The sequence below is a fragment of the Lynx rufus genome, unplaced genomic scaffold, assembly GCF_022079265.1.
Source record: "Lynx rufus isolate CCGP_SWC_20201006 ecotype Redwood Valley unplaced genomic scaffold, mLynRuf1.p SCAF_10, whole genome shotgun sequence".
NCBI lineage: Eukaryota > Metazoa > Chordata > Mammalia > Carnivora > Felidae > Lynx > Lynx rufus.
This window is the reverse complement of record NW_025814824.1, coordinates 74,371,653-74,397,100: the sequence shown is the minus strand read 5'-3', so window position 1 is coordinate 74,397,100 and position 25,448 is coordinate 74,371,653. Positions and strand designations below refer to the sequence as shown.

The 25,448-nt window shown below is 57.6% G+C and overlaps 1 protein-coding gene across 1 annotated transcript in view; it reads right to left on the bottom strand.

Annotated features, from left to right (window-relative positions):
- Positions 1 to 25,448, bottom strand: part of COL27A1 (collagen type XXVII alpha 1 chain) — a 136,513-nt gene that overhangs the window by 27,447 nt on the left and 83,618 nt on the right. The window contains exons 25-37 of the mRNA XM_047099631.1: positions 23,460 to 23,513; positions 21,568 to 21,621; positions 21,282 to 21,335; positions 17,121 to 17,174; positions 11,666 to 11,719; positions 11,106 to 11,150; positions 10,978 to 11,022; positions 10,663 to 10,716; positions 9,538 to 9,591; positions 8,589 to 8,642; positions 7,258 to 7,311; positions 5,322 to 5,375; positions 1,034 to 1,141 (exon numbers count right to left, since the gene is read on the bottom strand). Coding sequence (XP_046955587.1) covers positions 1,034 to 1,141; positions 5,322 to 5,375; positions 7,258 to 7,311; positions 8,589 to 8,642; positions 9,538 to 9,591; positions 10,663 to 10,716; positions 10,978 to 11,022; positions 11,106 to 11,150; positions 11,666 to 11,719; positions 17,121 to 17,174; positions 21,282 to 21,335; positions 21,568 to 21,621; positions 23,460 to 23,513 — 738 coding nt within the window. The remainder of the gene's footprint in view (positions 1 to 1,033; positions 1,142 to 5,321; positions 5,376 to 7,257; positions 7,312 to 8,588; positions 8,643 to 9,537; positions 9,592 to 10,662; positions 10,717 to 10,977; positions 11,023 to 11,105; positions 11,151 to 11,665; positions 11,720 to 17,120; positions 17,175 to 21,281; positions 21,336 to 21,567; positions 21,622 to 23,459; positions 23,514 to 25,448) is intronic.

The window sequence follows — 25,448 nt, the reverse complement described above, 5'->3', positions numbered from 1 at the left end:
CAATTTCTACCACCATCACCACCACCATCATCATCACCACCGCCATCATCATCACCATCTCCACCATCATCACTATCACCATCATCCTAACCATCTCCACCACCACCACCATCATCACTGTCACCATCTCCACCATCATCATGTCCACTACCATCACCACAATCTCTACCACCATCACCACCGCCATCATCATCACCATCTTCGCCATCATCACCACCATCACCAATACCATCACCACTGTGACCATCATCAACACCTGCACCCAACCGTCAATATACTACCACTACCATGACCACAACCAGCAGCTTCCAATCATTTCCTCTTCCAAATTCTTAAAGATGATATTTATTTTCTGGTACATAATATAAAGCACTTTCTTTTCCAAAGTTTCATTGACTCTTTAAATAAGAAGGCCAAGGCTCACAGAGAGGCAGCAGTGATCTGCCTAAGGTCACCCAGATAGCGGGTGCTCGAGCCAGAACTTAACCTTTGGACTCTAGACCCAGGGCTATTTCTGCCACACGTCGCTGCCCATCCCACAACCACGATACTCAGAAGTTTGCTAAGAAAGAGCCTCTGGAAAGTTAGAGCCTAAAGTGATCTCGGCACGCATTCCTTCCAAATCCATCGTAGCAAGCACGTGACCCAGAGAGGGTGATGGCAAGTGAAGAGTCACACAGCAAGCTCCTAGTGGAGAATCTTGCCTGATGCCCCTCCTGCTGAATCCTCCCTGCTAAACCCGGTGTGGCTGAATGTGGGACAAGGCCCGCAGGGCCGGACTTGTGGAGGGTGTGGAAGCCAGACTGAAGAGTGTGAGGTGCCAGTCTGAGGGCTGGCCATGGGAGGGCTAGGCGAGGGAGGGACATGGTCAGCTTGGTTCTCTGGGAAGCTCCCAGGTGGAGGAAGGATACAGGGGAAGGCCTTCAAGGGACTGCTATCAAAAGGCCTCCCCTCCTGTCCAACTGCCTGAGCAGGCTCGAGTCGTGTCTCCCCCAGAAGCCCCAAGTGCTGGCATGCAGTCACACATACTCACCCGGACGCCAGTGATGCCAGGGGGCCCAGGGGGCCCATCCTCGCCCTTCAGTCCCTCCTGACCCTTGTCGCCACGTTCACCATCAGGCCCGGGGTCACCCCTGTCCCCCTAGGTTGAAGGGGAATGGGGAGGGGAGAGAGAGAGAGAGAGAAGATATTCGTCACTAAGCCCAACAGAAGCACTAAACCTCAGGGTTCCATTCGGATGTCCACAGCCAAGAAGCCCTTGGATTCCCCTGATTGTTCCCGGAGCCACCAAAAGGGTCAGGTGGCATGGCCTGGCTGGCACAGGGAATACCCCTGCCATGGTGCCTGGGCCAGTGAGGAGGCAGCTCGGAGGGAACACAGAACCCTGACCACTCCCGCCCCAAGGAGTTCACAGGAAGGGGGTGGCTTTGGGAGCCTCGACTATGTCTCCCCAACAGGGACACACTGGGAGGACAAGAGTCTTAAGACGCTGAAGGACATTTTTAAAAAGGAAAATAGCTCATCCAATCCTGACCCTCAGAACTAGCTCCATTTTTCTGAGTTGCGTTTTCAGCACTTGCTTACACGAAAACAGTTTACAGCAACAATAATAAGGAACAGGTCACGGTTTCCATTGTTAGTCCTGGGCTCGGACTGGTGGGACAGCTGTGGCAAAGCCATGAGGCTTCTTAGCAGTCCAGTCTATGCAGCTTTAAAGGCATAACCCAACTGCACTGCACGGTTCCATCTCCTTTGTTTTGTGTTTTTGCTGTCCGACTCTACCGTGAGCACCGTCTCCCATCGCTGACTGCTCGGCCCTCACTCTCGCCAGCTGCAGAGCACGGCCTGCGTCCAGGGGACGACAGTTAGCACTCGCACGGCACTTGTCCAGGATCTGTGCCAGGCCAGGGCCCCGCGGGCAGAGCAGGTGTGAGGGGTGCAGCACGGGCCGTGGCCACAGAGGAACAGGGTGGCGCCTGTCAGAAGGCCACCCCCATCACGGCTGGCAGGCCCGGCGGGGGCTCGTGGCCAGTCTGCAAGGGGCTGAGATGGGACTGTGCAGAGAGACCGTGGGAAAGGGTATGAAGTCACAGACAGGAGGGTGGGGGAGCAGGCTGGGAGAAGGGGAGCATGTCTTGGCCAGCTCTGCTCTCCAGCACCACACTTCGCAGGGAACACTGATAAACTGGTGTGGGTCCGGGAGAAAGATCAGGGTGCAGAGGGCATGAAGCCAGAGACTGGGAACAGGTCTGCTGAGAGCGTATCCTTCAGGTTGGACCTACTGGGGTCCGGGGCCTGGGCTCTGGGCAGAGGAGGCTGGTACAGGGGCCTGTTGGGGAAATTTCTAGCCCAGCTGAGGCGGGGGGTACTTCCCAATGGGGAGGAGTCCAGAGATTAATGGCATGGATAAGGGAAGGAGGCTCCAAGCTGAGGTGTGGGCCAGCGCAGAGCAGATCTGGGTGCCAGGAGAGGGCTGGACAGGTTGCTTTCTGAGATCCCTGCCCACTGAGATTCTCAGGCTCCGAGCCAAGCCCGGCATAGAGACGGGGCGCTTCCCAGATGACTCCTGCAGACTCCAGCCCCGGGGCTTCCCTTCTGGCTTGTCATCTCTGGCCACCTGCTCTCCTAGCTCTCCGAGGCAGACAGCCTGTTCCAGGTGGCCAGGCTTGTTTACAGAGAGGGGCCTCAACCTGAGTCCTACAGGGGCTCTGGCTCCAGGGACTACCCAGACCCCCACATCCCAAGCTTCCACACAACAGGGGTGGTGTCCCGGTGGACCCCCTACAGAATGGGTCTGGGGGGTCCTGGAGAATCCTAGAGTCCTAGGACATCCGCCAATGCTCAGAAGAGCCTTACAAGATGTCTAACTCAACCTTCTTGATTTACAGATGGGGAAACTGAGGTCCAGAGAGAGGAGACTTCCCATTAGCACATGTGAGTCAGTGGCAGAGCACGGGTGAGACCCTAGGGTTCTGGTTCTTTCCAATTCCAAGGTTCTCTGCGCAGGGGACAATACTTCCCTCCCCCCTGGGGTTATGTTGCTTAAGCTCAAATCTTGCTGCTACCTCTCAACAGCGGTGTGACCCGGGGCAAGTTTCCTCATTTGTTAATTTTTTTTTTTAACGTTTATTCATTTTTGATACAGAGAGACAGAGTGCGAGCAGGGGAGGGCCAGAGAGAGAGGGAGACACAGAATCGGAAGCAGGCTCCAGGCTCCGACCTGTCGGCCCAGAGCTGGATGCGGGGTTTGAACCCACGAACCGTGAGATCATGACCCAGTCTGAATTCGGACGCTTAACCGGCTGAGCCACCCAGGCGCCCCAAGTTTCCTCACTTGTAAAATAAGCAGCAAAGGGTAACTATGAGGATTGAAAGAGCTAATCCACGCGAGTAGCTTAGCAAGGTGTCTGGTGCATGCATGCTGGATAAAGGTTAGCTCTACTAGGAGGCATCACCACCACCATTTGCTGGTCAGCAAACTCAAAAGAGATAATCAGCGTAAAAGCGCTCTATATAAACTATTGAGTGCTGTGCGTGTCCGAGAGGTTAGTTTCACCACGAAGGTGATTCTTAGACAAACACCATAAAGACACCAGATGGTCTCCTGGGATTCGTGTGAGGACCAGGGAAGATACTGTGCACCTGAGCAACTACTCGGGCCCAAGGTCTACGGTAGAACTGGCTTTGAAAGGGAGTGAAAGAGGAAGAAGCCAGGACCAGGAGCCGAGATAAGAGCAGAAAAGACTGTGTGAGGCACCCACCCCTCCAAGCCCCCACTGTCCTCCCACCTCAGCAAGATCCCAAGGAGAAGAAAGGTGGCTGTCCAGAAGTGGGAGAGGCCCTCGCATTGTGCCTCAGTTTCCTCATCTGTCAAGTGGGTGGGTGACGAATCTAGCCCCCAGGGTACCTGGGAGGACTGAATGGGTTCACTCATGTAAAGGCGTCAAGGCAGTTGGTGCAAGCGCATGGTGAGTACACAGAGCATCTCAGCCACAACGTTCCTCCGTGTCCCCGCAGTTCAAGCGGACATTTGGCAAAGGGTGTGGAGGGGCTCTCAGGTGGCTCCGGGTCTCCCCGGCCAGGACCTGGCTGTATCCTAGGATGCAGCCGCGTTGGAGAGGAGAGAAGGCTGCCGGATGGCAGACAGGGGGCGCTCTCAGCCTTGCAAGAAAAACCAGAGGCAGAAGCAGAGCCAGCCAGGGGCCACATCATCGAGGTTTCCTGGTAGATGGGGAGGCCCGGGACCCAGGGCAATTACGGGGACAGGGCAGTGGGAGTGGAGGTCTGGAGATGGGCTGCTTATGCGAGGTCACATGAGAGTAAATGGCTGACAAAGGGCAGCCTGGGATGTGGCACTTGGGACCCTGGGCTGGGGAGCTGAGTCACAGTGTGACAGATCAGCCCTGGGAAAAGCCCACCTCCTATGCCAGGGCAGGGCCAGGGCTGGCAGCCAGGGACAGGCCTGGGCTAGAGGTGGCGCTGGTAAGTCAGAGAGTGGTGCCAGCCTGCCCCGGGGTTCAGGGGAGCCCTGGCACCTCCTGAAAGTGCCAGCCTCTGTGGCTGACAGAGGAATCTCCGGGATGCAGTGGGGCAGAGTTAGGCCTATACGCTTTGGTGCCAGTGAACCCTGGGTTTGACTTTTGGATTCTCCACTCAGCCACAGACACACACAGATGAGTGTGCCTCTGCCTCCTTCTGAGCCTCAGTCTCTTCATCTTTAGATTGGGCGCATGGTGCAAAGAGGTAGCTGAGGCTTGGGTCTTGGCTGTGCGTCCTTGGGCAAGTTGCTTAACCTCTCTGAACCTCAGTTTCCTCATTTAAAGACAGAACTGATCCCGGACCATTAACTGAGGTGTGACACGACACGAAGGGCTTAGTATAGTACCTGATACATATGTGACTAGTCCGCCATAAATAGTGGCTTACAGGTCACGGGTGGCGGTTCTGATTTTCCTGATCTTTTAGGATGTTTGGAAGATCCCAGATATCAAAGCTGCTGGCCCTGGGCCGGGCACGGAGCAGGTGCTCAGGTACTACCCTTAACCAAGAGAAGCTGTTGTTTTGAGGAGAAGGGCAGCAGCGAGCAGCGGAAGGTGGGGAGGGTTCCTAGGCCCCGTCCAAGCGGGGCAGGAGGCTGCCGCGGTGCTGGACAGCGCTGCCTTCAATAGGAGCCAGAGGTCTGCTCTCAGAGCTTTATGGGAACACAGTGCTTCTGAGAGAAAACTTAGGTCTGGGATGGGAGGGTAGTGGGGGCAGAGGTAGAAGGCACTTCCAGAACACCTCCCCCCGCCCCCCAGACTCTACAGCAGAAGGACGCTTACCTTCAGCCCATCGGGCCCTGCAGGGCCACCGTCACCCTCAAGGCCCGGCTCTCCCTGCAAAGGGTGGTGGGGAAAGATGAGGAGACATTACTGGGGAGGGGGCCCCGTGTGCTTTTACTTCCTCCCCCTCCCTGGGGCAGGACCCCAACCCTGTCTCCGGGCAGTAGGGCCCTGGCATGCCTGGCACAGAGCAGGTGCCCGGTAAACGGTGGCTGAATTAGTGAGCGAGCAGGGGGGTTGAGGCACCCTCTCCAGAAAGGAGGAGCAGCCCCCAAGCCACGGCCTGCTCTATCTGCAGGGTTGGTCAGGTGGGGGCGACAGGAGGTCCTGAGTTGCAGTGTCCAAGTTGGCTGGCCGGACCGGGAGGCGGTGCTTGCCCAGGGCTTCGAGAAAGGCTTCGATGCCACACGGACCTCAGTCCCCCAACAAGGCTTCCCATTCACCGGCAGTGTGACCACGAGCAAACTACCTGTCTTCTCCCCTGAAAATTGGGCTGATACCCCTTCCTTTAAGGGCTCCTGTAAGGCACAGTATAAGCACCCCACAGACGGCAGCCACTAGGTACGTTATTTCTGGAACTGGAGCGAGCTCTCATGGAACTCCTCGGTGGAATCCCATTTCTCAGACGAGGACAGCGAGGCCAAACTTAAGACTTTTTTTTTCTTTTTTTCTTTTTGCCAGCAAGTCTGGGAAGGATACCAAGCCCCGGAATCCCCATCTGGCCCTCGGCTAGATTCTCTGCTTGCAGTCCCAGCTCCAGAGATGCCCCTGGACTTTTCAGTTCTCCAAACGGCCGTCACAGGTGTTTGGGTCTCTCTTTGCTTTCAGAGCTCACAGCCGTTCAGCACCTTCTGAGGAGCTTCAGAAGTCGTCAGATGCAGGGATGGCAAAGGCGTGACAGGCGCGCAGGCTAACGGATTCACCAGGACGTGGCCCCATGAGGACAAGGCCTCCGGTCACTCACTGCTCTGTTCCCAGTGCTCTGAGAGATGTGCCTGGCACGCAGTGGGCCTCAAGTAAGTGCTCGTCATTCTCTTCCCTACTGCGCCTACGTGGAGCCTCGGGACCCTTCCCAGAAAACTGCACTGATCAGTCTTCATTGACACACAAGCGCTGCCATCTCACGGCTTCAGGCTCCACGCTCACCGTCTCTCGCCCCGTGGTCTTTCTCGCTCTTTCTATGTCCTAACTCAATCTGTGGAGCCTCTGTTAACTCAGGGCAGGGGGGAGCAAGAGGCAATGGAAAAACGGGAAAGGTGAGAAACGAGGGGGGGCTTGGGCTGGGCCTGGTGTCCCCACGAACTGAGGCCCACACTAACTCCCCCTCCCTGCCGGACTCCCCATTCTGCAGCCATCAGGTGCTAGAGGATGCCCGCTTTGTACCCCTCCCGGTACCCCAGGCCACATTCAGGCAGAGACCTTGTAAACTGGGCACAGAGCATAGAGAGGTAGACAGAGAGGCATCCCGATGCTTCACAGAGAAAGAAAAGCTTTGTGGGTTTCTTCCAGAAACGGGGAAGATCACCTTCCATGGAACAGTTTTCAGGGATGAAAAACAGGTGTTTTTCAGTAAAAGTGCTTGCAGGTCAGTAAGTTTGGGGGCCCTGGATGAATCCAAAAGGAACCAGTTTCTTGGCTGCAGGCCTTCTCGGAGCCTTGAAAATGCTACTGCTGATACGTAAGAGGGAACACGGAGCATGCAGTGAGTCTCAGACGCTTTGACCGCTTTGACCACTTTGACCACAGAACCCTTTTCTTCGAAGAGTGCCTCTACCGGGTGGAAATGCTGGCCCACCAAGAGAGATAGATGGGATGAGGCTGAAGGGATTCAGGGTCTCCTGCTCCCTGAGGTTCGGGGAGGTTGAGTGAAGCCCTTCCCCCCACCCAAGCGCCCCTCAGGTGGCTTTCCAGGGAGAATGAATTTGCTTCGACTTACCCGCTGCCCAATGAGGCCCTGCTCCCCAGGGGTGCCCAGAGGCCCAAGGTCACCCTAGGAGAAGCCAAACACAAGTCCATGGGGGTGGGTGGGGCCAGTCCCAGCCCTGACTTCACCCTCCAGTTCTCACCAGCTCGGATTTGGGTGGGGAGCTGGGGAAGCACCTTCTTCCAAGGACCAAAGCGAAATTGTAAAATGCCAACCAGAGCCTCCGCTCCACGGTCGCCCTGGCCACGTCAGGACCGCCACGGCCACCACCACCATCGGGCTCACGTGGACACGGCACTGTTCTAACTGCCTTTTTATTTCCCATGTGATCCCTCACCGCGACCCTGCCTGGAAAAGACCCTGTCTTCTTTTCCGGAGGAAGACACTGCAGACCGTGGGGTGACAGAACTAGCCCGAGCCCATGAGGCTAATAAGTGACAGATTCAGGATCCAAACCTGGGTAGTTAGGCTCCAGGGAGGATCGGATGCAGGGACGGTAACTCTGTGGCTGCCCACCTTCTTTGCTCCCCTGAGAGCCTTGGAGAGAAACCCAAAGGAGGAAGAGGCCCTACATGAGCCAGAATAATGTCCCCCGCCGCCCAGAAGATGACCGTGTGGGGATGTGCACACTAGTCTCCCTCCGTGCTGATGCCCGAAGGGCCCAAGGAGGAGGGGCTCTGAGCCCCCAGCCCTGCCCCCACCAGAAGGATCCCATTTCTGTCTGTTTTATATACGGGGTGGTTTTCTGCATTGTTCACGCAAAGGATTCTGGCACTAAGTCAACAACCAAAGTCCCAAGCCTGGTCCAACTCCCTCTGAATGGCAGGGAGGCTCAGGCACGGACAGGGAGGGGGTGTCCGCCTCTAGTCCCACAGACCCTCGCGGGCTCCCCCAGGCCCTGCCTAACAAGGCCCTCAGGCTGTCAGCATCACTCATCAGCCCCGGGGCCTTCGTAGGGAGCCGCATCCTCTCCCACAGCAGAGAGGGGAGAGGGCCCTCCCCAGAGCCCAGGTATCAATGGGCGCCTGTTTCCCGGCAGGTAATGAGGGGCACGGGTGCTGAGATACAGATAGTATCGTGGGAGGCCAGGAGGTGCGGCTGCCCCACCGTGGGGCAGGTGCCAGAGAAAACACCACCGGGCAGGGGGCAGGGGGCAGGGGCAGGGGCTCCCGGCCAGCTGGGCCCTCCACTGTGGCCATAGCCAGGACCCGCTCCCCGGCCAGGAGCACAGAGAACTCATTATCCTGGCACAAGAAAGGCCCGTTTCTCTTCCGTGGGAAGGACGTGGCCGCCAGTTGGGCGCTGGTTTCAACAAGTCACTTTTCTCTTTCATCCTGCCTTACCTTCATCCCGGCTTCCCCAGGAAGGCCCGGCTCTCCTACTGCACCGGGAGGCCCCTGCAAAAAAATGCCATTGGTCCCTCCTACAGCAAGGGCTGGCCTCTGATTGTAAGGGAGGAGATAACTTAAGCAGGCCCAGAGAGGGCAAGGAACGTGCCTGAGGTCACACAGCATGAGACACAGAGTTGGGAGCAGGCTGCAGCCTTCTCGGAGCTGGGAGCTGGGACCATAGCGAGGGTGGTGGTTGGGCCCAGGGTGCTGAGCCTCGGGGCTCCCCTGAGGCTGCTGGAGCCCTCTCCTTCCCCACGAGTGTGGTTTACCACATTAGGAGCCCCTTGGCAAGCACAGGGAGGAAAATTTCAGGATTCACATAACAACAGGGGAAGAAGCCAATAAAGGCTGTGTTCAGGGCTGACTGATCCCAGTCCTTCCCTCCAAAGCTGGGCCGGGATGACTAAGGTGGGGAGGGGTCCGAGTTACCATCATGGGCATGGCCACCGCCCCTGCACGAACCCAATGTCGTGGTTCAGTTTTCTCTGGATAAGGCAGAGGTGTCTGAGGCCCCATGGGAGCTCCCTGCTGCATGGCCTCAAGAGGGCTCTCTCTGCAGTCAAACCTCAGTGCCGAGGTGAAGTCCCAGCAGGGGTGGGGTGCGGCATCGTTGTTTTCCCCGGTGCCACAGAAGAGACACTGCCAACCCCCGTGAGGGCCCCGGGACCCCTGCAGGCCAGGCACACAGCAGCCCCTGGGACAGGGAGCCCAGCCCCTCCCCTTATGCCTAAGGCGGATCTGCCCTTCCTGCCAGGGTGCCTAACCTTCACTTTCTGTGGGACACAGGACATGACCATCTCCCTCCCAGGCCAGGCCGGGGACCCCCTGAGGAGGAGGGCTTCGAGGGGCTGATGTCTCCCTAGCAACGTCCTGGGACAAACAAGGGGCCCTGAGCACTCACCTGAGGTCCCATCTCTCCAGGAGGGCCAAGTGGTCCCTGGGGTCCCTGAGGGCCCTGGAAGACAGACAGACACACAACAGTTTCGAGACGGCAGCCTGGGCCCTCTGGAGGGGCGGACGAGGGAGAGGATCCATAGAATCTGGGACTCTGCGGCCCACGCCCCCCACAGCCTGTGTCTGCAGCTCCCCCCTCCCCATTGGTCTCCTGCCACCCCTCCATCACCTGCACTCTCTCCTGTTCCTCCCCCTCAAATTCAGAGGGCCCTCCCCTACTCAGAAACCTTCCAGCTCTCCAAGCAGACTTGCTCACTCCATTCCCTCTGCCTGGACACCTCCCACCTGGACCCCACCTCTAGAAACCCCCACCCCGCTCCTGCTCAATTCAGTGTTCAAAATGGCGTCTCTTGGGCCTCAAGATGTGGGACTGTAGCATGGCTCTGGGGGGCAGAAGCCTCCCGTGCTCCCCCTGCCCCAGGCAGGGAACCCTCCTCCTGCGCCTCTCGAGACCATCCTCTCCTGTCCCTCCCCAGCAGTACAATTCCACTGCCTCCTCGTGGGGCACCCTGACACTTGGGCTGTTCTCCAAACCCATCCTTCCAGGAAGACCTCCTAAAGGGTCACCTCGGTTTCAAATCACTCACTGTCTCCTGTTGCCCTTGGGAGCAAGAGCAAGCTCTCCCCACGGCTTGAAGCGACCGGCCCCTGTGACCCCCTTCTCCCCGATGTCCGATGTCCAGACCCTACAGTTCCATCCTTCCCCACTTGGTGACCTCAAGTACTCTGCTCCCTCAGCTTTAGTCTGTGCTGAGCACTCTGTACACGTTACCGGTTCATTTTCACAACAGGATGGCAAGGTAAGGACAATTTATTCCCATTTCACTTGCAAGAAAACTAGGCTGGAGGACAAGTGTGCTTAGACTCAAGCCCAGAGCTCCTGAGCTCCCTGGCCAGCGCTCACTCTCTCTACCCTCCGAGGCCTGTCCCATCAGGGTAGCAGGGCCCTGGTACTGTCTCCCTCCAGCCTCCTTCTTATATGACCACATCCCACACTCCCAGAGGTGGCCCATCTGAGACCAGCCTGCCGGGGGGCAAAGAGGCAAAAGAGGGGGGGCAAGAGGGCACTTACCGGTTCTCCTGGGAGGCCCTTGGTGCCCGGAGGGCCTGAGGGACCCGGGATGCCCTGCAGAGAGGGACAGAGGTGACTTAGTCCCTTCGCGGCTGTAAGCCTTCACCACGTGTGATGGTCCGACCCCTACCCTCCACCAAGTGACAGATGGGGACACTGAGTCTCAGGGGAAAGAGGCAGGCTGGAGGGTCGTCCGTGTAGAGAGAGCGGGCAGCTAGAGCCTGTGGGGTTTCCACAGCAGGATGGGAATTTGGCTGACGTGGCTATAATCTCCCAGCAAAGCCCCACGGAATTTCCAGAACTGGTGTCACTTACCGGGAAGCCTCGCACTCCCAAGTGCCCTCGCTCACCGGCCGCACCCTGGAAACGCATTTGGGGTCATTAGAGGCACAGATCACAAAGCAGGGAGCGGGGAGGGGGCTGGCGGCCTTGGCCTGACGTACCTGTTGCCCGGGCTGGCCCGGTCTGCCCTGAGGTCCTGAAGGGCCCTGCCGAAACAGCGTGTGAAGGTGGGACAGGGTGCTGGGGGGGTACCCCTCGCGGACACAGGACCCACACCCCATGGCAGATGGAAGGAACCGGTGTAATCATCCACCCCTCTCTCCACCATGCAGGTGGGAAACTGAGGCCCGGTAAGGGGAGTGGCTCGCCATAGTCACCAGCTGCTCTGGAGAACCAGGGAGCCTTTGCTCCTGCTGGGAGTAGAAGCATCTCGACTCTTGGGGGCCCTAGAGGGGGCCAGGGAACCCCGGGGAAGGCGCCAGAAGGTACCTGCATTCCTCCTCACTCCCTCAATCCCCCGGCTCCCTCTCGTTCACTGCTCTCTCTCCGTCGCCCCCCTGCTCAGACTCCAGGGCCAGGAGGAGCGGCCGTGAGCTCTCAGCCTCTCTCGGACTCCCTGCTGCCCACAGCGGCCTCATGCCAAGGAAGCTGTGAGCCTTGGTTCCGGAATTCCTGACCCAGCGTGGGAGGCATGAGCAAGGGCAGGCCACGGGGTTGGTACCTTGAGGCCCCTGGACCCCTGCTCCCCGGCTGGTCCATCTGGTCCTCGGGGGCCCTGGAATAGGAAAAAAGGACTAGCATGGTGGACAGCAGGGGTCTCCCTCGGGCCGGGAACCAGGAGGGCAGGGCTGCCCAGAGCCTTGGGCCTTTCCCGGCACCAGCCTGGGGCTCCCTTCTCCTCCCACTGCCCGCACATCCCGAGCCTGAGGCTGGCCATCCGGGTGCGGTGTGCCGAGACGGCTCCACCTGGAGGGACTCCGCTAGAGGCCCTATCATTCTGGAATAGAGCCGGTGCTGCACAAATGACCCTGTTTAAAGAGACCTCGGAGGTCAGCCAGCCAACGCATTTCATAGTTGTGGAGGCTGAGGGCAGAGCCTAGCCACGCGTGCCCCAGTCCCTCCAGTTGGGCCTTCAGGTTCGGCTGTTGCATGCACTTCCCAGGGCACATGTGAGGCAGAAGCAGGTGTGTGGTCCGCAATCCGTGGGGGCGAACCGAACCCTCAGGGAGGGTCTGAGTCTGCATGAGGCTGGGTGTCTGCAGCAACCTCCTCCAGCCCGACGTGCAAGTCAATCCAGCCCTGCTCACGGAGGAAGAGCCGACATGTGGAGGGGGCAGGAGCGGGGCAGGGGTCAGGCCGCTGTTCCCTGGAGCCCCAGACGGGAATCTTATTCCTTCGAAAGCTAGGAAACCGCCTGGGGCGGGTGGAATGTGCTCCCTGCCCCCACTGCACAGATGCGAATACTGAGGCCCAGTCAAGGGCCGTGATTTGTCTCAGGTCCCTTAGCCCATCAGCAAGTGTATCTCCTCCAGGGTTCTACCTACTGGCCCATGTGACCCCCTTACAGGAACTCCCACAGAGACACAGATGGGATCTAGAAAAGGCCCCCATAGAGAACAGTGCGGTGTTTGTCCTGCAGAGGATCAGAGAGGTCATGCTGGGGAGACAAAGAGGGTCCTGTGCAGGAGGCTGGCCCACCCCGGACCGGGAGTGTGGGGGCCAGCCACAAAAGGAGGTGAGGGAACGTGTCTGGCTGGAGAGGGGCGGGGGGGGATGAGAGATTGAAAATAGGACAGGAAGAAAGCATTTAAAAATTGAACAAGGAAATTTCGTTTTGTTTTTTTAAACATTTTATTTTTAAGTAATCTCTACGCCCGACATGGGGCTCAAACTCACAACCCCGAGATCAAGAGTTGTGTGCTCTACTGACTGAGCCCGTCAGGCACCCCAGAAATGTTCAATTAACAACTGAGCCAAAGAAAGCAACAATTCCTCTTATCAGCTACCTGGGGCTTCCAATGCATCATCTCCACACCAACGGCCTTAAATAGAGCCTCATGGGGGTGCCTGGGGGGCTCAGTCAGTTAAGCGTCTGACTTAACTGAAGCTGACTTAACTGACTTAACTGAGCTGAAGCTCAGGTCATGATCTCACAGTTTGTGGGTTCGAGCCCCACGTCAGGCTCTGTGCTGACAGCTCGGCGCCTGGAGCCTGCTTCGGATTCGGCGCCTCCCTCTCTCACTCTGCCCCTCCCCTGTTCGTACTCTGCCTCTCTCTCAAAATTAAACATTAAAAAAACATTAATAGTGCCTCACAAACTGAATAAACCCAGGACAGGGGACGACGCCGAGCCTCAGTTATCTTGTCTCGGAAATGAGGCTGAGAATCTCTCCTTTAAGGTGGGAGATAACCCCCCCCCCCCCACAGTCCTCTCATAAGTGCTCAGGAACAGCCGGATCTGCCAGAGGAGGTGGCAGGTTCCCGGAGGACAGGGACACAGAGGAGTGGCTTGGCAGATCTGGCCTCAGTCCCTTTCTCAGAGCAGGCAGCTTCGAGCATGCTACGAGAGCCAGCTGAGAGCTTTCAGAGACCCAGTACTGCACATGATTAGAGGCTGCGGGTGCTGGTTCTGGTTCTGTTGCTGGACTGCTGTGTGGCCCTGGGTAAGCCCCTTCCCCTCTCTGGGCCTCTGTCTCAGATGGACCCTACCAGGCCGTGTGTCAGGCTTTCCGCCCCTGATTCATGAACAGGGGCCCGGTGGAGATAGAGACACATTGAAGGGGGGACATCCCGAGCCACAGGAGCTGGGACAGAGGCTCAGCTGCTGGGTGGGCATCAGGGCCCTCCTGAGGGCTGGCTTCTGGCCCCTGGCCTCTGTCTCTAGCCGAGGCACAGACCTCCCTGGAAAGAGACAGCTCTGGGAGTGCAGTGGAGGCCCAGAGGTGTTGATGGCTTGGTCTGAATCACACAGCACCCTATTTGTCCTTGGAATCAAGGCCTTTCGGAGAGAACCGTTTTGAGATCTGTAATAATGGTAGTGAAACAGTGGTGGTGGCGAGGATACTCACAGCTCTCATCCTCGTTTTGCAGTGAGGAAACGGCCTATGGTCACGCTGCTGGTAAGTGCAGAAGCCAGACTCTGAACCTAACTCCGCCAGAGGCCCATTTCTTTCCACCACTCCCTGTCATTGCTTCTCAATGTGGGAGTGCGCTCCCCATCATGGGGGTGTGCAGGTCAGGGCCTACAGGAGCCGTGAAGGCCCGAGCAGGATGCTGGAGAAGACAATGTCTAAATTCCCTGTTACCTGGGAGATGGCGATGCCTTGGGAGCCCCCAGGGAGCTCGGGGAGAAGCTGGTGCTGCCTGGAAGGAGGAGGGGGCCCAGCCACCCTCCCCCCACCCCGGCCCCCTAGGGCAGGGAGAAGAGCAGGATGGGCGCACACTCTAGCTCTTGCTCTGGGCCACGCTGTAGCTCGTCCTGTGTCCCGAGGGCCCCCCAGTCCTGCTCGCTCCTTCTCCAAGTGAACACAGGCCAGCCGGCGCTGCTGGAGGCAGGCCTGGGTTTTCCATCAGAACCACATGTCTGTCCTCTTGTAGCCACTCCCCAGGAGGAAGCTTGCAGTCAGAGCCGGGGCTGCCCTTCGGGCAGTCCGGGACAGAAAATCTGGCCAATTACAGCTCTTGTGACAAAGGGATGGACAGCCAGGAGGGAACGAACAGGCGCCCAGCGCCTCCCGCACCGCTGCCCTATCGGGTGCTCACCGCGCGCAAGGCGCCTGCAAAGGGATTTAACCCCAGGGCCCTCTGGAGAGGTTAGTTCTGTTTTGCTCACCCATTTTGCAGAGGAAAGCTAGAGGCCCAGAGAGGAGTCAGTTGCCCAGGGTCAAAGAGGGAGAGCCAAGATTCGAGGAGCTCTAAGCCCCATTCATGGGAGCAGAGTCTAATGTCAGGCACGTGAACCTCAGAATCCTCACGACTCCCTCAAAGTGGGTGGTGGAGGGAGACTGTGGAATCCCCCAGGTAACGAACAGGGATTTTAGACATTGTCTTTTCCAGCACCCTGTCCCAGAGCAGACCCCGACCTCCACATCCCCCTGTGACGGGGAGTTCACTCCCACACTGATAAAGAGTGACTGGCGGCCGTGGGAAAAATGGGCGTCCAGCTGATGTGCGTTCATACTCCGGGTCCTTACAACTTCCTCCTCATGTCACCCACCAAGGCCTGAGGTTCCAGAACTGATAACTGGGAAGGCTGGGACTTGCCCCTGTCTGACCCCGAGCCCCCAAGGCCTGTGGACCCAGACCCTGTCAGCAGTTCTACCAAGAGCCAAGGGCCTGAGGGCCCATCTCGTCCCCTCCCGCACATGGGCAGAGACGCAGGCAGGGCCTTCTGCGTTCCCCATGGCACATATGGGGAAACCGAGGCTCGGAGGGTGGCCAGGTCTTGCTAAGGTCACTCGGCAAGCCGGTGGCTTCGTGGAGGCCTGTCCAGAATTGAGCTCTTCTGCAGGCACAGTATGCGTCTCTCTAGGATCCCCCCCCCCATCCTTCAGTTACCCCTCTGTGAAGTGGCCAATGGTGGACCATGAGGCCAGGGACTCAAGGGGCTGTTCCCACAGGTTTTGCATTCCTGCCAAACCCAGCAGGGGGGAGGAGCTCATGTTCCCGATGCTTCCCTCCCAGCCCTGGAGACTTTTGATGTGGTTTGGAGCCTGGGTTTCCTCAAGCAGGAGATACATTCTTCAAGCCACTGCTGGGAAGGGGAGGTAAAGCCAGCGGGGGGAAGCTGTGAGTTGAGGACCTTGAACCCTCCAGCTAATCTGGCCTTCTGGGGCAGGGGGTGACATGCTCAGGGTCAAGGTGGAACTGGCTGCCAGCAGGCCTGGGTCCACTTGCAGAGACCCAGGACATGGCACTGGGAGGGGCCCTGCTGGGCCAGAGGAATGCCTCTTAATCCCCCCTCTCCCTGGCTGACTGTTCAGGCCATCTGGTTTGGGGGAAAATTTAAAACCACTTGAAATTCAGCCAAGAGGAGACTGATCACAGATCCCCCGTATGGAGCTTGGATATCAGGCCTCGGCTGCCGGCTCTACCTGTGCCTTGGCGTTTCCCTCCTACAAGGCTGCCTGGCCCAGCACCCGGACACCAGTTGGGGGCAGAAAACCACTGCATCAGCCCTCCCTGCATGACTGAAAATGAGACTACGTTCAGGATGCCAAAGAGCCAGGTTCCCTGGGTCCCCATCCCAGCTCTGCCACTTTCTAACTGTGCAACCTGAGACGAGTGACTTAACCCCTCTGTGCCTCAGTTTCCTTGTCTGTAAAACAGAAATAAGAATAGCACCTTCTTTATAGAGTAGTGTTGAAGATTAAATGAGTGAAACATGTGACAGACAGTACCTGATACACAGTAAGGACTAGTGACTATTACCTCGGGCCACTGTGCTCAGGCCAGCCCTTGCTTAAAATCCCCTGTGGCTCCCCACTGCCCTTGGAAAGCAGCCCACAGGCTTCGCTGTGCTGTTCGCAGGCTTGGCACCTGCTAATTCTTCGTCTCATCCCTCTCGCCTGCCCCTCTGCTGAACCACTGGAGACCCCGAAGCATGCCACACCTTCTCTCACCTTAGGGCGGTCCGTTGCCCAGAACCTGGCATCAGCTCAGCTGTCTTCCTCTCCCGAAGCCTTCTCTGAAACCCTTTCCAGGCTCCCAAGCTGCCTGTGCATCATCACCATCAATGTGCCAATGACCCTACGCTACATGCCAATGACCCTATACAATCTCTTTGACCTACTGGATTGAGCCACACGAGAGCAGGCAGGGGTCATGCCTGTCCCATTCTTTGTAGTGTCTACAGACCCTTCAACAGTGGCCGGCACATAGTCGGTGCTAAATAAATGGCGGTTGAATGACCAAATGAATGGATGGACAAACACAGGTACCACAGAGCTGGCCTGTACCCACTGGATGGTGAGGCCTGGAGCTCAGAAATGGGCTGGAAGAGATGGCTGGAAAGGGGGTCCCAGGCCAACACTCAGGCCCAGGATGAGCCTGGAACCCCGTGTGATGCCTGGAAACCACCAATCTCAGGGCTGGGCAGGGGGCAAGGACCAGGAGGGAGCCTCTCTGTCAGGTGGCCCCTGCCAGCATCAGCCCCCCGGGGACTGGGCCCTACTTACCCGGAGTCCCTTTGCTCCCCTCATGCCTGGTGGACCTCGAGATCCTGGAGGACCCTGTGGGGAGGAGAAAAAGTTTGGAGAAGCCCCCTTTCCGGTAGCAAGGGGGCGAGAGGGAAGGCTAGGAGCATGGGGGTGAAGCCTGGCTGCAGCCTTCAGACAGGCAGTGCTTGGGCGGCCCCTGGGCAGGCCCAGTGCCTCTGCACAGAAGGATGCAGCCCAGTGGGAAAAGCTGTCCCACTGGGAGAAGTGGCCCACAAGCCATAACCCTGAGCATGAGTCAATGCCCTAGGCTTGATGTGGTGGGGTGGGGGGGAGGGGGGGCTTAACCTTTCCTGGGAGTCCTGGAGTAAGAAGAAGCCTCCCTGGATGGATGAGCCATTTTCTCCTGTATCTCAAAATCGACAACCAGAAGCTACCATGCCATGCCTGACCAAGGTTCTTCTCAAATGCCCATTCCCCCTTTTCTCTCTCCATCAGCAAGGAGACTATGGCAGCCCCGTGATCTGTCCCCCGCCCTGACCCCGACTATCACCTGCAAGCTTTGACCAGGGCAGAAAGAGACCTGGGGTAAGGACGGGGGAAGAACTAGACCGTAGCCCTGGGGTGAGGGAGGGGAGGCAGGGAGAAGGGAACAGGGCCTGGCCCAGGGAAGCCGCCCGGTTATCTGGTTTGATGCAGGAATGACAAGAGACGCAAGGGAGAGACAGGGAGGGAGGGAAGGAAAACACAGGGTTGCCTTTGTTCTCCAGCACCTGGCACAGCGCAGACCCATGACAGGAACGTGGGGACCTGCTGAAGGACCCACCAACAATCTAACAACAGGCGAGGACAGAGGGTGGGAAGGAAGCAGGAAGGAGGAGGAGGAGGCTGCCTCATTGCCTCATTTCTCCCCCGGGTTCCGGCCCGGGCTGCACACACCAAGCAGCGCCTTCACGCACAGCAGGCCAGCCGGACCCCTCCACGAGCCTCCCAGCTCAGCAGCGAGCCTCAGACGGGGCGTGCTCCTTCCACAAGGAAGAGGCAGCTTCAGCCCCCTGCAAATACCAGGGAGAGGCCCAGCTCCATTTGGGGCCTCAGGAAAAAGTTGCTGTTCCCGTTCGTCCCTCCCCACGGCCTTGAGGGGTACAGACCCTCCATCAGCTGCTGCCGAAGGGCTGACGTGAGGGGCTGGGTCCCAACTTGCCCCTTGTCAGCAGAGCAAGCGGGGTGAGGACCCAGGCTTGGCCCAATAAGAAAGCAGATCTGACTCCGGGATGGCAGGAGATGGGAAGATTGGGTGAGGACGAGCCATTTTACAGCAGGATCTTGGACCGCAGCAGGCATGCAATGCGTCACTGGGAAATTTCAGGAGCCAAGTCTTGACTCTGAGGCAGTAGAATAGAGGACTTAAAGGAGCAGACTGCTCCACCAGAGAGCCAGGTTCAAATCCCAGCCCTGCTACTTCCTAATCCTGTGACCTTGGCAAGTGATTTCCACCTTTTGGCCCTCTGTTTCATCATCTATAAATGGGGATAAGAAGAATCCCTAACTCCCGGAGTTGCTGGGAAGACAAAACGACATGGGAAGTCCCAGCAAAGGGTAGCTATCGGCTCTCTCGGTCGGGGGGGGGGGGGGGGCGGGGGCAGTAACTCGAGGTTCTGGAACCTGTCCCCAGTCCCCCACATAATGAAGGTCCTGATCTGGGCTGACCTCGATGGGCTGTAGGAGGACATGGGTATTAATGTGATTGGAAAAGTGGGAAAATACTCATCAGATGTGAACGGTATCATCAGAAATGTCACCTTAACAGTAAGTCTTACTAATAATCGTGGTAATCACCGTATCTAATAAATAGTAATTCTTATTACTACCAGTCATTATGCACTTAGTATATGAGATCATTTGCTGAGCATTACAGCATGCACTGTTACCACTTCTTTCTCATAACAACCTCATCATGAAGGTAGTACGATGTTGGCTTACGGACGGGGAAACTGAGGCGCAGAGAAGATGTGACTATTGCCAACAATCACACAGCTAGAAAGTGGCCAGGGTTTGACTCACATGTGTCTGATTCTGAAGTCAGATTTCTGGACCTCGGTGCTATGCCGCTTCCCAACAGCACTAGGGCAGCTGGCTGGCCGGAAAGGACCCCAAGAGATCCAGGTGCCCCAGCCCCATATGCAGCAATGGCGAATCAATGGCAACCTTGGGGTCTGAAAGCAGCATGTGACTGATTTCACTCAGTCTGAGCCACCCCCGCCCCCCAGTACAGTTAGAAGCACTGAGGACACAGAATGGGGAGGAGGTCTGCGGAGCCACGGAGGTAGAGGATTCAGAGGCCAGCACCTTCCCTCCGTACGCTGGCTGGGACATCCCCTGTTTTCCCACCTCCCACTGGCCTTCCATGTTGCCTCAGCAACTCTGTTCCAGGCTCCTCCTCCCGCTGGACAGATAGGGAGCCTGAGGCCCAGAGAGGCTGAGGTCTAAGGGCAGAGGAGCTCTAACTTGCTGATGGACCCTAGCCTGGGCACCTCCCACACTGATGGTCCCCAGTCACTGTGTCTCTAGGAGCATCTGCTAGACCCTCGTACCTGGGTCCCGTGAACACTGGGGACCCTCGCACCTGGGTCCCGTGAACACTGGGGAGAGAGATGGGACAGCAGCCTTCCGGCCGGGTGGGCTAGGACCCTCAGACTGCAAGTTGGGATCCTCAGCCACCAACCAGCCCCTCCAGCCCCAGGCCAGAGGTGGTTTGCCTCCTCCCCATTAACCTGGAAAGATATGCCATCAGGAGCCCAGAGTGCTGGCTCTCATCCCACCTCTGCACTATGAGTTTTCCACCTCATGAAAAGGATTGTAGGGGGCACACAGAGCCACCCGCTGCGTGGCACCTCAGTCTTGAGATTATGGTTACTTGTGTGCCGGCTTCTCGTTCCCGGGGTAGTGCCTCCATATCCCTCCTCAGCACCCCCCTGACGCCTGGCACACAGTAGGTGCTCAGTAAAGGTCTGTAATGAGCGGGTGGCTATTTCTACTTGGCACCCCCACTAGACAGGATCTTAGAAGCAGATGTGTTTCATACCAGTCCTGCACCTTCAGGGCTGAGCAAAGGCCCAGCACATAGTAGGTGCACAGAAGAGTCTGGGAACCAAGCTGGCTTTGCCTCCCTAATTGGCACAGAGAACTGGCGTGTGCATGCTTCCCTCGGATTCAGGCCATCAAAGGCTCCCATTTCCTCCCTCATCAGACTCCAGGGAGTCCCTCAGCCTGGCCTTTGGAGGGACCTGGGCAGCCTGAACTCATCGTCCCCTGGCCCTGTCCCAGGATCTTGCCTGTGCTGGTCCACGTCATCCCCCATACCCTTTCTACCTGCCTGAGCCCACCCCTCCACCTCCCCAGAGTGGGCTCCCAGCTCTGAGCCCGAGCCTTGGCTGAAGTGAGAGCCCCTCCCAGCCTCCAGCCTCCGTCAGCAGAGACAGAGGGAACAGACCCTCTGAGGGCTCGGAATGAGAGCCACCCCTCCCCACCCCCAACATCACCTTCAGGAGAGCAGATGGGGTCCCCTACTCTGACTACCCTGCCTCTCCCACTCCTCCCTGCCTCGGAATCCTCAGGAATACCCCTGGCCCTCAATCATCACAAGCCCAGGCTCCTCGTGTCCTCACCTCCATGCTCTAACCCTCATCCAATGTGTCCCCAGCATTTCTCATCTTCTCCCCTACTTTCTCTATAGCAGGTGTCCCTTATTTATGGGGTTCTCTCTCTCAAATGCCAGAATATAATCTCCTAATGGGCAGCAGCAGTTTTCTGCCTTGTTCACGGCTGCTGTCCCCCGCTCCTGGAGCGGCTTCAGGCACACGTGACAGGGTATTTCTGGAGTGAATGAACAAAGCGATGATGGCGTTAACAACCAAGATACCCCGTGCAAGGAACATCACTACATAATGAACATTAGCTGCCCAGTTTCATTTAACTCATGTGATGACACTATCACGACCACGATTATTTTCTCTGTGTTTCAGATGAGCAAAATTTAGGTTCTGAGACGTTCAATGATCTTCCCTGGTAATACGGAGCTGGGACTCAAACCCGGGTTTCGTCCGACTCTGGTTTTGTCTGGACTCCTCACCATTACTCGGCAGTGGGTTTGAACTCAGGGAACATGAGGGCTTTGCTTACCCGGGGTCCGGGCTCTCCAGGGGTCCCAACTGCACCGGGAGTTCCAGGATGACCCTGCCAAGAAAGAGATGGGAGAGAAGGAATCAGCTGAAGCAGGTGGCCCTTCCTCCTTCCGCCCCCCGCGGCCCAGCCCCAGCCCCAGCCCAGGGCCATGAGGGTGGCCTCTTGGAAGGGGAAGGGGCGGGTCTTTCTGAATGCCCAAGGTATGCGGAAGCAGGCAGAGGAGAGCAGAACTGTCACCACGACAGCGATAGGAGAGGGCAAGGCGTGCACACTTGCTCCTTACCATCGATCCCTTGGGTCCAGGTGCGCCTGGGGGTCCCATCATGCCCCGGTCACCCTGTGATGGAGACAGCAATTCAGGGAGGTGATGGCTGTGGGGTGGGTCTCTGCGGAGCAGGTGCAGAGGCCTTCCAGAGGCCAAAAAGGAGGGGGTAGGGACTTGTCTGAAGTCTAGAGTCGCATCACCCAGGGTGGTGACAGGCGAAGGGGCGCTGGGATTTTGCTCAGCAGAAGCCAGGAACCCGGCAAGCCCTGGGAGGCCTCGGCATCCACTGTGGCATGCCACACAGAGGGCTTCCCTCGGGCAAGGGTGATCCTGAGCGAGGATGAGCTAATGACACTGTCCCCTGTGATGCTGGCCCATGTCATGTGGTCCTCGTTGGGCACGGCGTCCCCTGGGCTGGGCCTGCTGAGGTGGAGATGGTAAGTGAAGGCGCTCTCACTCTCCCCATTCCCTCGCCCGGACAGAGATGAGATGCTGGGGCATCTGAGATGCAACTCTTCTTCCTCCTGATCCATCCAGACAGACTGGGCAGAGATGGTGGGCGAAGGAGACAGAGGCTGCTGGCGAAAGGGGCTCTGGCTTTGCATCCTGGCTGTTTTTGTGAGGCCCTGTGTTTTGTATCTACTCAGACGGCAAACATTTACCGAACGCCTTCTACGGGCCTGGCGCGACACACCAGCCCCAGAAGATGCAGTGGTGAGGAGCACAGACAGACCTTGCTCATGGGCCGCGAGACCCCGAGTGTCGTGGGGAGACGGACACAAATCACAACGCAGATGCAAACCAGCGGCAGTGCAGTGGGGGCGTGGGTCTCGGTGCTAAGGCCCTTCAGCAGGGGATCTGAGGCACCTGGGCTCAGGGGTGCCCCCTGAAGCCCCCCTCGGAAGACCTGCTTGACCCGAGGGAGCTGAAGGAGAACAGACCATGATCTAGGCAGAGAGGGTGGAGGGGTGGGAGTAGGAGGGGTGTACCTGGCCGGGGGAGGGGCACGGGCAACGGTTTGTAGGTGAGGAGGGACACGGAACATTTGAGCAACAGGGGAAGGCCAGAGTTGGTTTGATATCGCACTATGGTCGTGCAAGATGTGACCATGGGAGGGCACAGGGTGCCTTCTGTACTGCTTTTTGCAACATCTTGTGACTCTATAATTACTTCAAAATGAAAAGATCAATTAAAAAGAGAAGAGGAAGAAGACAAAACAGAGGAGGAGGAGAAGGTGGTCGTGGTAGGGCAGAGGCTTCCTCTCTCTGGACCTCAGTTTCTCTATCCAATCAGTGGGAATAATACGGGCACCCCGCAAGGCCAGCTTGGGGATCAGACAAACCCATAAAAGGAAAGCAGGTACCCTCCAGGGCCCGTGGTGGGAAACTGGAAACCACAGGGTGCTTGTGAGCTGGGAGCTAACGTGAGGCCCCGGGCACTGAACCTGGTTCACATCCCAGCTTTGTCACTTGCTACCTGGGCGACCTTGATTAAGTCAGCCTCCCCCCAAACCCCCTCCCCCGTCTGAGCCTCGGTTGTCTGGTCTGTAAAACAGAGCTGCCGGGGGACTAACAAGGCAGCCTAAGGAACTGTGCCCTTTTTCAAAAAGATGGCTCTTTACCTCCCTTCTGTCGCCCGCCCCTATGCTGTGCCAGTGAGCAGGCGGGCCGGCCCGCAGCAAGTGCATTAGCTGCTCCTGCGGGAGGGCAGGGCAGAGCCCCCAGGGGGTGCTGGGAAAGGGGACAATGGCTCTTTGAGGGTGTGGAACGCTAGGGAAGCAAGGGGAAGCCACAGGGGAAACAAGTCTGAAATCCTCAGGGCAACTGGCCCCTTCATCATTTTTAAGATTTCAACCACGAGTTCTATCCGTTTCTATATTCTACCCCTCTGCCCCCACCAACACAACTCACCTTTTCTCCCATGATCCCCGGCTCCCCGACCAGACCAATGAATCCCAGCAGTCCCTAGAAGAAACATTCACGAAAGCGAGAGAAAAGAGGCAGCAACGTGAATGCAAGGATGTGTTGAGTTTCAGAGGCAGCTGGCCCACATCTCCCCGTCTCTTTGGGGCTCCTCCCCGGTGCCTGGTAATGCGGCAGGCAGGCGTGGGGCTGGCACCGAGGAGAGCTGCCTCTCTCCAGGCACTGTCCTGACTTCCCTCACTCCACCAGATGGTTCTGATTCGGGAGCCAAGCAGTGGGGCCGCTGCCAGCATCCCTGGGAGCTCCACACATTCTTCCTGTGCCAGAAGCAGGCTGGGAGGCGGTCACGTTTGGGGGGGGGGGGGGGAGCGGGCAGGGATGGCCCTTAAGCGGTGCTGGGAAATCTGTCCCCATCTTTCCGGGCTCCGGGGCTGTTTCAAAGAGAGAAACAAACCCGCTAGCCAGGATGGAAACAGTGTCACAGCCTCCGCCAAAAGTCTTGATTGAAACATAGGAAGTAGAGGCCTTTATACTGTCTTGTGAAAGGCTTCCTCTCCTTTCTGAAGGGCACACACACACTCACGCTGCGGTTCCTTTTGCTTTTTTTTAACTTCACTGGGTGATAACTTGCCTCTGTGTTCCAGAGGCTCTTCTAGGTGGCTGCCGGCCTCACTGGCCCTGAGTAGACACACAAGCACTGCCCAGCGAAGCTGGACAGCCTGGAGAAGCCACCCAGGAAAGCAGACACTTCCTTGTCCAGACCCCCTACTCTTCCCTGCTAAGGAAGATTTGAGCAGAGCTGGGGAGGGGGGAGGGGGTCTTGTGCAGTTCAGAGGTAGGACAATGGCTTGGGAAGAACTCAGGTTTGCAGCCAAGAGTTTCTGGGAGAATCAGCTGGCCAACCTGTCAATCAACTAGAGTGAAAACACGGTGCCCAGTTCCAAAGGGTGAGCTGTGTCTCAGAGACCGTTTTCGGGTCTGGCCACGCACCATGTACGTTTTGCGGCTGCAGCCTGGGACTCAGCTCTGGTCCGTGTGGCTCCAAGGCCCATGTACCTGTGCCTCCACCCCAGGGCCTCCAAAGCGTGTGGCCATGAGCAAGGCACAGCGCCCCCCCACTCCCCCACCCCGTATACCCCAGCACCATTGCTGCACAACGGAGGTCCTGGTCCTCTGGGCTCAGAGACCCTTCCGGGCTGAGGTATGAGACGAGAGGAGTGAGGCACCAGGTACGAGGTCATGGCTAATAAGTCACAGACAGTAACCAAGTATTTGACTTTTGCAACGACTTAACTTTAAAAAAAAAATCAGACTATTTTCAAGGTGACGGCAATATTACTAACAACAGGCGGCACTTACAGAGTGCCAGGCCCTACACCTGACACTTCTCCTGTCATTGTCACCCAGTCTTTAGGTCTGTGGACCCTGGGTAAGTCACAGAGCCTCTCAGAGCCTCATCACCTGCAGAGGGGGGCGCTTTAGGAAAAGGTCTTTCCCGGTCTCCCCGGGGTTGTTCTGAGTATTGGAGATAATGCACGGCACATGTAGGCACTCCATAAACCTTAGTTCCCTCCCGTCCTGTTCTAATTTATTTTAAAAGGGCACAGGGTTAAGACGGAGGCCCGCGCGCCCCACAAGGGAGCACTCAGACATTTAGAGGATGCCGAGAGAAGGGAATAAAAACGGCTCTGTTAAGAGGCCCCTGCCCGACTGGCCCAGAGAAACAGAAATTTCATAGCTACTTTAAATTTATGAGTTGTTGGGTCCTGGAAGGCACGCGGGTCATAAACCTCAAACAAGAAGCCAAACAGGATCCTAATGAATAAGGGCCATACAGCAAGTGCCCCACTTCCCCATTCCGGCCCCCAGGACACCCATGGGGCAGTGTCCCAGAAGATCCTGGCAGGCCCAGTCTGTGGGTTGAGATGAAGCTGGCCAGGAAACCAGCCCTAGGGGCCCAGGGCTTCCACCTGGTGG